Source organism: Thermobia domestica, chromosome 4 (assembly GCF_964235325.1).
Source record: "Thermobia domestica chromosome 4, izTheDome1.hap1.1, whole genome shotgun sequence".
Classification (NCBI taxonomy): Eukaryota; Metazoa; Arthropoda; class Insecta; order Zygentoma; family Lepismatidae; genus Thermobia; species Thermobia domestica.
The window spans coordinates 324,178,600-324,190,844 of NC_137457.1; the positions used below are offsets into that span (position 1 = coordinate 324,178,600).

The window sequence follows — 12,245 nt, forward strand, 5'->3', positions numbered from 1 at the left end:
TAGAAATAGAGTGTAATTTCCAATATACTAGAACTTGCTTTCAAATTTTGAGTTTTTTTTTATTTAACTCGAAATTCAAAAGACACAGTAGTGCAATATCTATTTGCTTGGTCACATGTTTAACATGATTAAGATTTGGCTTTCAACAATATAAGATGGTTTAGAGGATAGTGTGGGCTTAGTGTTGTGTGTTTTACAGATTTCTTTTTACGTAGTTTTGTTTTGATTAGGTATTAATTTAATTTTACCATAATGCTTAGCATCATAAACCAATTTCAATGTAACAATCAAAAATATTACTATATATAATTACGAATAGCTGAGAGATATGATAGGAAAACCTAAAATTAGAAAAAAAAATGAAATGAAATCTTTAAGTTTAACGTCCCACGGTTATGCTCGGTAGGCTAAAGGAGACGGTGATAATAAGAAATGAGTAAAATGGTGGAATGAAGAAAGTGGGAGGAAACGGTAGAACCCTGAGAAAACCCACGAGCACGGTGTTTGCCCACCACAAAGTCCACACAGCGCGAGTGGGATCGAACCAGGGACCTCAAGCCCCGGAGGTGAACGCTCTACCACTGAGCCAATTTGTTTCAGTGGTCGAATTGTAAATGCCCCTGTTACATTGTTACTTGCACTCTTACAAGCTTCACTGCGATTTCTAAAGCGCTTTTTAAAACAGGCCATTTTCCCAAAACACAGGTAAACTACGTGGACAAAATGCGGAAAAGTATACTTAACCGACAGCAGGAAATAGCAAAGTGGCACAAAACTTGAAAACGATAAACACAGAACCCTGTATATTTCCCACTCAAATGTCAAGTCAATCTATAGGAGAGACAAATCAAAACAGAGCCGCTAACAGGAACTCCTCAAAACAAAGAGTATTTCTTCCCTCGAGAACTTGCTGAAACTTGATGCGGATCATACATTAAACCAGAAAGCAATAGTAAACTTATAAACTTTTCTTAAGTTGTGGGATGGCGGCCATCGCAATCTCTACTTTATTTACAGGAAAAGTGAATTCCTGATACCGAATTCTCAGGAAGATTATTTATTTATCTAGGCGTGTCTTTTTTAGATTTTGTATTGAATAGAATGGTTATCAACGAATTTGAAAGCATTTTAAGGCATAATCAAATATTTGCGACTTTTGTTAATGGAATTAAGAAATTGCACAAATTAACAGCTCGTCATTTTTATAAAACTGAATCTCCGGCATTTACTGATATTCAGGTGAAATTGAAAATTAATAATGTTAGTTCAATTACGTTATTAATCTTGTAAAGACCATTATAATTTTATTGACAACTTCAATCACTGCATGTAGACAAGTACAATTACTATGTTATTAGATGGGGCGCGGTGGCTCAGTGGTAGAGTGTTCACCTCCGGTGCTTGGGGTCCCTGGTTCGATCCCAGCTCACGCCGTGTGGACTTTGTGGTGGACAAACCCCGTGCTCGTGAGTTTTCTCCGGGTTCTCCCGTTTCCTCCCACTTTCTTCATCCCACCATTTCATTCATTTCTCATCTTCACCACCTCCTTTAGCCTCACCGGTATATTCGTGGGACGTAAAACTTAAAGATTTCATTTCATTTGTATGTTATTAGAATTTAACGTGAAATTGTCTGAAATTAAACATCTGTCAATCGATAGACTTCATGGAACTGAACAAATAATATATATATATATATATATATATATATATATATATATATATATATATATATATATATATATATATATATATAATGATATAATAATAACCATCACAATTATCATGGGTATCAATGCTGTTATTGATAGGTTACTTGCTGCAGTTGAGAAGCGTCAATGCTTTACGTTCTTCCGGTAACGTCTTCGTCTTGACGTACGATTTTCCTGTTTAGATACAATCTCAAATGTAGACTCCTTCGCTCCCTTCTTTTCTTTCCTGCCACTGTAACCTCTATCACCGAAGCGGTCGGTATCAAATATTAAAGTAGGAGAGAATAAAATAGAACAAGTAACTTGTTTTTAGATACCTGCGTAATATTGTTAGTGATAATGTGAAGTACGAACGTCAAGCAAAAGCAAGGATAGGAACGGTGAAAGAAGCCCTTAGCAGGAAGAAAAGTCTATTTCATGGAAGCATGAATAAAGAGTTGACAAAAATACTCATAAAATGCTATGTGTGGAGTACTGTATTGAGTTGAGTTGATTTTGAGTCTAACGTTCCGTTCAACTCTGACGCTATATAAGACGTGGATCTACTGATTAAGCTGGAATCCGAACCATATGGGCTTCCGCCAGAAATCGAAGCTGGGTCTCCCAGGCCAAAGACGCGTACGCTAACCGCTTACTTGTAAAGAAGCTTCTGGAGTATTGTATTGTATCGGACAGAAACATGAACATTATGCAAAAGTGATGAAAAGCGACTGAAGGCTTTCAAAATGTGGATGTGCAGAAGAATGGAGATAATTAGTTGGGTTGAGCAGAAAACGAATGAGAGGGTGTTAGAAATAGTGGGCAAGAAAAATACTATTTTAGATTATGTTAAAAAGAGAAGCTGATTGGGATATTCGCTTAGAAGGAAACAAAACGATATAAGTGATCATAAATCCTTAGGATTAGTTTTTGAGAAAGCCTTTTGTTTGGGAATAGAAGTTTATCGGTACGGTAACCACGTCATCTGTTAGGATGAATCTGTTACTAAAAACTATCCTTGTGACACTAGCAAGATAATAGTAAACGATATAGTTAATGAGAAATAGTCGCAATTAAGATTAACTCTTAAGTTATAACTATAATATTGTGTAAAGTTAACCGACATATCGATATGTTATATGCAGCTGAAGAACGCGGCGAGGATGAAAGCAAACTATCACGCGCATTTTTCGACAAAATCAAGGAAAATGGATGTTTCTGGCAGAGATTGCTAATAATTCTATAATACTATTTGTATTAGAAAAAGAAAAAAATATCAAACAAGACGAACAACCAAGGATGTTATAAAATGGAGGATCTGCCCATATGTATCTTCATCCTATTAAATCAATGAAGCCAGAAAACAACAGAGCATCGGGACGTCTGATTGGCTACTCTCGTTTCAGTCATCGTCTGATTAGCAACTTTCGTTTCCGCCATGATTGTTGGCTCAAAGCATTGTGATCTTATTGGGTGTAGTGGACAGAGTAAGGGGGGGGGGAGCGAAACTGTGATATATGGTTTCAAGACTTCGTTGTAAGGGCAGATCATCTATTTTGTAACATCCTTGCGCACAGCAATCTATAGAAGTTATTGATCTCAACAAAGTGATAAGATAGGACTGAATTATAAAACATGCTTTTAACCACTGTACCCAATCTGCAAATGTACAAAATGATTATTTTTAACGTTGTTATTTTTCAAGTTCCATAACTCGCAAAAGGGTCGACAGTTAGTCTCTTATATTCACAATTTCTTTGAAAGTATCTATGAAAGAGTAAACACCTTGAACAGTTTAATACTGATGAAGAGAGATACGAATCTCTAAACATTAGTTTCTCTCACCTTCTTTTTCACATATTTTCTGATTTCAACACACTGTCAATCATGTAAAATTCTCATTGGAACCAACATCTTAATTATGCATCATCGAGTGAAAGAAAATGGCCATAACTAATGATTGTTATACATTATCTCAAATAAATTTACTACTAATATCTAATGGCTCAGTACTTTTATCTCAAGTTTAGTCAAACGCTTCTGAAATTTTACGATTAGGTGTTAAGAGCTGAGATGTCTGAATTTATACACCCGTCTCTAGAATTCAACGGCCTTGAGCTGAAAATGTAAGCATGGGAATACCAATCCTACAAGTGGATAGCAAGAATGAGCTTGACTCAGTGCCAGCACAAGCCTAATAAGTACAAAAGACTGTCTCTTTGAGGAAAACAAGCCCGATTCCAGTGACGTTAATTCGTGGTTAACGAAACTAGCATGTGCCTTATTGACGTTAGTGACTGGCGGTTTCGTTCAAGAATTTGTCGATAATCTCAAATGGCTTCGGTCACAACACCGATTAACTGATTTGGAGTTTTGTGTCACGTTCAGTACCATCACTATATGAAGATATGAACTTACAGCTTGACATGAAGTTCGAACCACGTGAGCTCCCACTGGTAATTAAATCCGAGTCCCCGGCACCGAGGAGTTGCACAGTTACCACACTGGAGTTCAAGGACAAAACTGATCTTCATACATTTGTACACATATCATTTAATTTCAAAGTGTTCTATTGAATTGAAATCAAGAATGCTGTACAAATAACTGTAGTTATACACTGTTCAGAATTTTCAGTTTAAAAGTGGTTAGTGTGGTCTCCTTCAGCAAGTAGAGACTCCAACTCTTCCCATACTTTGAACAAATACAGGAGTTGGCAAATTGGTTGATGGTTGGCGGAAGATATCATTAACGTGCATTGGCCCTGCATACTAGTCACATCTGCTGCGAATCACATTAATCACTCCGTCTTTCTAACAGTGGGTGTTCATTTTAATACAGTTAACCGTTTTCAAGGTATAACACTTTGAAACAGAATGAAGTCCTTAGAGATATTCTGTAAATTCGAGTGGATAACTTACCTCTTCACAGACTGCTGACGATAGCTTTAGAAGAACAAACGCTTTCCCAGCGCACCAAAGTAGTGAACAAACGAAAAATAAAATTCTAAACTCATTGGTTTGATCAAAATTAATGTTGCTAATGGATTGAATGATTGAAACAACAATAAACAAGGTTGATGCTTGAATGTCCAGGATTTGTGTCAGCATAGGAAATCCATAACTTGAATTTAGTTGTCCTAATACGTTAACCAAATTGTGAAAAGTTTGCCGGTAAGTGTCTATATCTCTGTAGGAAAATCTCTTAACAATAATGGAGTTTCTTATCAAATAGTCACTCTTTGTTTTGGAAATATTAATGTTAAGGAATACAAAATGGTCCTTTAATACATGCAATAGGCTTATGTACCAACTTGCTTCTACTAAGTTTTGAAATTGGAAAAATATGTAACAAAACAACATAATTTTAATGTATATAGGATAATCTCTGGAACCAAACACGAGTATAAGGAACACTGCGATAAGAACAAAGAAAACAACAGTTACTAGTAATATTCTGGTTCTGATCCAAGATTTATATTGTTTAGCTTCAACAGAGAGACTGTTTGATATTTTGGATAGTGAATTTATCATGACCAAAGAGTTCTTATAAGAAACTTTCATGAAGAAAATAGATCCTGTAAATCCAGATATTGCTGGAAACAATTCTAAAAAGTCACGAAATATTTTAAATATTTTGGAATCAAAGGAGATGTTGTATATTTTTACGGAGATAAGAAATATATTGGACACGACGACGGTCGAAAACATGTACACAAAAGAGAGGCATTTATAATGCGTAGAAATTGGTGCCAAACCAGATATTTTGGTGTATATAATAATGATGTCGAATGCTGAAAATAAGTTCATGCTGTGTAAAGAACAGTTTAACAAGTATGTATATACACATGTATTTGACGAAAGAAAGCGATCACAAGTTGTACTGAAATCTTATTTCTACGTGAAAAAGGTCATTCTGTATCGGAAGCACAATCACAGCATATTGCCATGAGCAGAGAATTACAAATTATCGACATATGGTCTTCGGTATTCTCTTGAGTTTACTTGCAATACCCATGAACATTTGATGTAAACTTCATTATCAAACACTTACTTATTCAACGTAAACGTTTAAATGAGCATTTCTTTTCAAACTGTGAACTTTAATTCATTTCAATTATTTTAAGCCTATTCACATAGGCGTTAACAGAGCCATGCCCACATCAAAATTGACATTTAATCAATATATCAAATATTTATACCAAGAATTACTAACCAACATTCCATTACATAAATCTCCAAATTCTTTCAATATATTTTAAAAAATCATGAAATGTACTTATCCTTCATAATATAGTGCCATTATAAAGTATATAATTCTTTAAGACGCATTTTAAATTATTTTCAAATTTGGAGTGATTATACTATAGTACAGTATATTTCGTGATAAAACGTAATAAGTATTTTTCTAGTTCAATAAAATTTAACATGAACATACCTAGATAATTCAAAGCTAAAATGGGATTTCATTTTTTTAAGATCACATTTGAATTAACTAATGTTTAGGTGCAGAAAAGATGTAGCTTATTCAATTAATGATGAATCATTTAAGGTTGGGACTAGGTGCTATTGTAAATAGTAATATGAATTGGTAAATATGGATATCAATCGATATCTGATCAAAAACTAATATCTAAGTTTATGTGTGCAAAATTTGTGTTAATTGTTTTAATGCAGTCGCACAAACTCAAAATATTCAAGTGACAAACAAACCATACAAAATATCTTGGCATATTTCTGCGCATGCTAATAAGCAATATACAAGCATGTTCTACTATGTTTTAGCTTTCCTGTTTTCGTACTTTACGAAAATCTTCCTCTTCTCAGGCGACTCATTATGTAAAGCTTTTTAAATGAATAAACGAAATAGAGAATTTTCTATTCAACGAATCCTCCCTTTTATGAAACGAGCACTTGTCTTGGGTAGTCTTAAAATCAACACTTTCTTGCTTCAATATTTTTCTTTGCAATTCCCCATTGTTTGGAAGCTTTTGGGTTTTTACTGCCAGTTGAGAGGAAGGTGCTTTTGCGAGTGGCTTACGAGCAGTCGTAAACAGTACGTACACTAGTGGGTCTCCCAAACAGACGGTCTTCCGAAGCTGGACTTCATTCCTCGCAACCAGGACGCCATGGCTACGTAAGCGGTTAGACAGACCCGGGTTCGATTCCCGGTGGGAGCTCATGTGGTTCGAATTCCACGTTAATCAGCAGGTACACGTCTCATATAGCCTCTCTGCTGAAATAGACGCTAAACTCAATATCCAATCCATGGCTACGATACAAATCACCTTTTCAAGAAAACCTAAGAATAAATGTTCATATCAGTTGTTGATCACTATCACTATCTATAGCTGTTACCGTATTGGTATTTGCTATGCGTGATCAATAGTTTGATGTCATGCAACATTCTAGTCTTCATCCACCTTGAAGGGATAATCAGGGATAATCGTAGTTTAAAATTATAAAAATAAGAATTCTATGAAACTCTTGACCATACGAGGATTTACAACGTGACATATATTAAACGGAATAACTTTTATTTAAAAGAAATCATCTGTAATCTGTGCACAAATAAAAAGGATCAGGGCTAATGTATTGAAAAATAAAATCAGGGCTAATGTATTGGAGTATTACGTTCCACGATTATGCAATGTGAGCTAAAGGAGACTGTGATGATGAGCATGAATGAAGTGGTGCATTAAAGAAAGTGGGAGGAAACAGGAGAATCCCGGGGAAAGCCATACACATGGTGTTTGTCTACCACAAATCACACTTGTCGCGAGCTATAACGCATTGAGATTACACTGGATACAAGGACCCAAATTAATGATACAATCACTTCCTATGTAGTTTTCAATATATCATTTTGGTTTCAAATAGTTCAATAATTACCAAGGCAATCTTGAGAAAGAGGAGGCACAAGTAGCATATTTTGTGTAAAGTAGATAAAACAAATTCTCTTATATTATTAGTTTAACAAAGAAAAGAAAGAAAAAAGGAAAAAGAAAGAAAAATGGATCAAAATTAAACATATACAATTAATAAATCTCTTTGAGGTTAATAAAATTATATGAGTGAGTAAATTATAATAAGTAATTTTTGAGAAAATCGAAGAGATGTAAGCCTCAAAGTTGATTTTATGTGATAACAGTACAACGTTATTAAGACAAAATTATACTGAAGTACACACAAATCAAGTTTTTTATTCTGTTAATAGCAAGATAACGATACACAGTATGATTAATAAAGAATAGTCAAAAGTTATTACTGAATCTTTAAGTTAAATTTTTACATTCATTCTAATATTGTTCAAAGATAAGGTACACAATCAGTCACTAGACGAAAATGAACCAAACAAAATTACGCGCATGAGGTTATGCTCTGATTTGTAGTTTTGAACAAAAACTGTATTTTATGACACTAAAACTGTGTCTTTAGGTGCCAATTAGATGCAGTTGAAAGTATTTTATTGTAATACATTATTTACTTTGTACTTATGTGCTTATATACCGTGTTAAGTATTATATCTATCAATGTTTGATTTGTTTCTAATAGTGACGTCATACTCTTAACAATGACACACATAAACCCTAGCAGTGACAAAATACAAACCATAAACAATCTAAATTTAAAGACATTTTAAAGCAATCAATAGTTTACAGCATAATAGCCATAAGTAAAAGGCATAGGACAAACTTCATATATAATTGTCCTGCAGAGAATAGATAATCGAATATCATCAAAAAGTAACGTTTAAAAGGAATCTTTATGAGATGGTGGAGCTAATTGTTAGAATATGAACACAGTTAATATTTGCAACACTGGAGATGAATGATGAAAATACAGTCTCATGTTTCGTGTTATGCCAATTTAATGTCAGTTACGCTATTTTTACTACTTTTTCCAATGTTTCTATTAGATGTTTTCAGTGATTCCATGTCTTGAACAGTACTTAAACACACATTCTGTTGCACTTAAGCACAGGCAGTGTTGTCAGTGCGTAGCATAGAACTTCAAAACAGTGGGTACGCCATTAATGGCAGTATTCTGGACAAGTTGATGGTGAAAATGAACCACTCTTCTTCGACTATGATAACTAGCAATCCAACCCACAAATCCGCTCTTGGAAATTTGTGGGCTGCATGTCCATGCACACGTGTGACATGTGATTTACCATGTTTTATAAATATTTTTTTTTACACTTTCACATAATTTGGCAACACTTCATGTACACACGTGGACTCCATTAGCTGATTTTATGTTTAAAAATATCTACATGTATCAAGCTAAAAATTGGTATACCATTTATACGTGTATCTCATTCAAAATTTAGCCTATACCTGATTCCAACTTGCGTTTTAAGTGGGACACCCTGTACTTTGTTGTCTGAATTTTTTTGTCTACTTCAACATTATACGTTTTTGGTCTCTATCAATATTAATCTGAAATTAGATTTTTGAAACAACTCTCGCTTTATTCATTCATTTCTTATGATTCATGATTTGTATTTAAGCCGAACGTTAACTTTTAAAAGTTACAATATTTAGATATTTAAAAATTACAATATTTACAAATTTGCGATAAATTTAGGATCACAATGTGTAATGTAATATGAAATATAATTTAATGATTAAACATCGGAACATTTGTACAGCAGGTAGATAGATTCTATAGCCCTGCAAATGTGACAGAATAGTCCTGCTAGTAGAAAGGAAGTATTGTTCAGCGTTGCCAGACACGGCAAGCAAAATTACACACACCTTCCGTCCAAATTGCACAATTTTACACACAAGCTGGAAGACAGTGCACACAACATTACACAATACATAACTACCTATCTATATGTATATTATATCTAATGACGTATATACGTATACGTACACTCATGTCCAAAATGATTGTCGCAATATCTATAACAGGCTTGTTGTGCGAATATATTTGGATAATGATATTGCAGGGTACATTTAACACTCTTACTATGTGTATAACCGGCAGAGACATGTATGTGGTAAATTTCATGTCAAAAGATCTGTAAATAAGAACAATATAACGAAAAAAACTTTTCTTGTCCATTTAGCAACATTTTGATGTACTCATTATAATTTTCGTGTTTATATTTTTTTCTATGAAATTTAGCACAAATATACATTTCCCGATTATACACATAGTAACAGTACTAGAAGTACCTTGCGAGTTTATTATCCAATTATATACACGACCGTTATAGATATGCGACAATCATTTTGGACATGAGTGTACATTGACCAGCCATTGTTCAGGGATTCAGTGCTTGATTTATTATTATTATTATTATTATTGTAAAACTGTAACGTTCCCTCCCATTGTCACATTCATTTTACTTTCAACCACGCGCGCCGACTACGTGGTTGCTCCAGGGCTCCGGTACCCACATAAATAATCTTGTGGTTGCGGCGCACCCACAAAATTTTTAGCTTGAACCCGGGTTTGATCCAGTTTCTCTTGCGTTTAAATCAGCCGTGTTACCGACTGAGCTAGGGCAGCCCCAATTTATTCTCATAGTACCGATATATTTTACTTTCTCACAGCACAGGCCTTTATGACAATGTTCATAAAATATTTTAACTAAAAGTAAATCAATCAAACATCGAGACTTCCCTGAAAACATATAGGCTAATATGACCCGCTATTGATATGCACCCACATAAATCTTGGAAAGTCTGCGCCATTGCTTTCAACGTACTTAATGTTTTTAATTGGACATCGGCCACTCTGTCGTTCATCTGTTTGCAAAATGGCATTTTCTTCACAAGTGGTGAGAAGACTTCTTACCACCTCCGCCTCATGTTTTGGCCAACATCGAGGGTCAACATTCATTCACATTGCTTGCTTGAACAAAGCGTCTTTCCTTGGGGATGTCATGACACCCGCTTCTGAAAAACAAGAAGTGAGGTAGCAAGAAAGCAAGATAGGTTTTATCATACAGTAGAGAAAATAACAAGAGATTAACAATAATAACAAAGAACTTGTTATTTTCTCTGGTTTTATTGCGCTGGCCTGAGTTAGGCGTTGGAGCTCGTAGTTTTTAGAAGGCAATTTTCAGGGGAAAAAATGGTTGAAATAATGAATATTTGAATGAAAGGAACTTCGTAAAAGTCATCAATGATCAAAATTTTTAATTGTGCCAAATTACACACAAAATGCACACAGATTGGCATTACACACAAAATGCACAAACATGCCAAAATTGCACATATTTTGTGCAATTACACACACATTGGCAACGCTGGTATTGTTATATGTTGAGATTATAATTTATGTTTATATTTTGCTATTATTATTATTTTGAATATATTTACTGATAACAATATAGAAATACAAGATTACGAATTTCTTTGCAAAGCACATAAAAATCTTTGGAATAAAATAAACTATACTATACGTAAGATCCACACATTTAGTTATACAATACTTGTTTATAAATTAAATATAAAATAGTATAGTACTCTCACTTACATGATTTATAACAGACTTGACTTCAAAGCTGATAACGGAGGAACAATGATATTAAACTATATCATTTAGAGTTTTATCAGTCTTTATGTTTCACTTAAGGAAAGTGAATTATAACATTGCTGGTACTACAAGAATTCGTTCTCACTGTTTCCGTGCGTCCTACAGCTAGGACATTTTGCCCTTCTGGAAGCACGCTTCATAGAGGACCATCAAGTAATATCCATTTGCATTGAAGAAACAGAAGCAAATATACTCTGAATACAACGTTCAATCATGAACATAATAGTCTCTAGATTCCACAATGGTTTCACCTTTAATGCCATTTTCAAAACTTAAGAAGAGAACTGATACATTTAGGAGCAGGAACCGAGATAAATTGGTGAGTGAGAAATTTACTCTTATCAAAATTCTTGTCATTTGCCATATATCACCATAGGATTTGGAGGTAATTGATTTTGTGGTGGGCCCTATAGCTGTGGTGTTAAAGGTACAGGAAATACTGAAGCAGGTTGTTGGTATTGATTCCAATTAGATGGCGGATTACATAATGGATAAGTTAATTGTTGATGATGTGTGGGGGAAGGAAGCGCTAGCAATTGCCAATGAATTTAAACTGCTGACTGGTGAATTTTGATAGCAAAGCGAATAAATTGCCTGTTGTAATTTTACGTAATCACGTTTTTTCATTAGGTCATGCGCCTTTTCCAGGTTATGTAAGTGTGTCTTGTAATCCTTGAACTGTTGTGAACGTTTCTAAAGCGATCTTTTGTAAAATGTTTTTCTTTAATCCTAATGATAAATAATTTATTTTCTGTTCCTCGGTAGCTTGAGGCAGAACTTGTATAACCCTCAATTTCCTTAGAAAATATGCATCAATTGGCTCGTTTTCGCTCTGCTGGACCTGAAAAATTTCAAACTCAGCCATATTTGCAGGTAATTTGGGTCTACACAAGTCGACTAATTTAGATTTTAATTGTTCGTAATTAAGTGAATCCAATTGGTTGTGAGCTTTTAACTGTAACACTAAATCGAGTGCCATATCTTGTAAATACATGGGTAATAGG

At 34.3% G+C, this 12,245-nt stretch overlaps 1 protein-coding gene across 4 annotated transcripts in view; it reads right to left on the reverse strand.

The window, feature by feature from the left end:
* Positions 1 to 12,245, reverse strand: part of LOC145684409 (putative gustatory receptor 28a) — a 75,266-nt gene that overhangs the window by 21,223 nt on the left and 41,798 nt on the right. Inside the window, exon 3 of one of the 4 annotated variants that reach the window (XM_081756717.1) lies at positions 10,367 to 10,598. The exons of the other annotated variants lie outside the window; for them this stretch is intronic. Coding sequence (XP_081612843.1) covers positions 10,532 to 10,598 — 67 coding nt within the window. The 3' untranslated portion in view covers positions 10,367 to 10,531. Of the gene's footprint in view, positions 1 to 10,366; positions 10,599 to 12,245 lie in introns of those variants that run through there. 4 annotated transcript variants of the gene reach the window in all.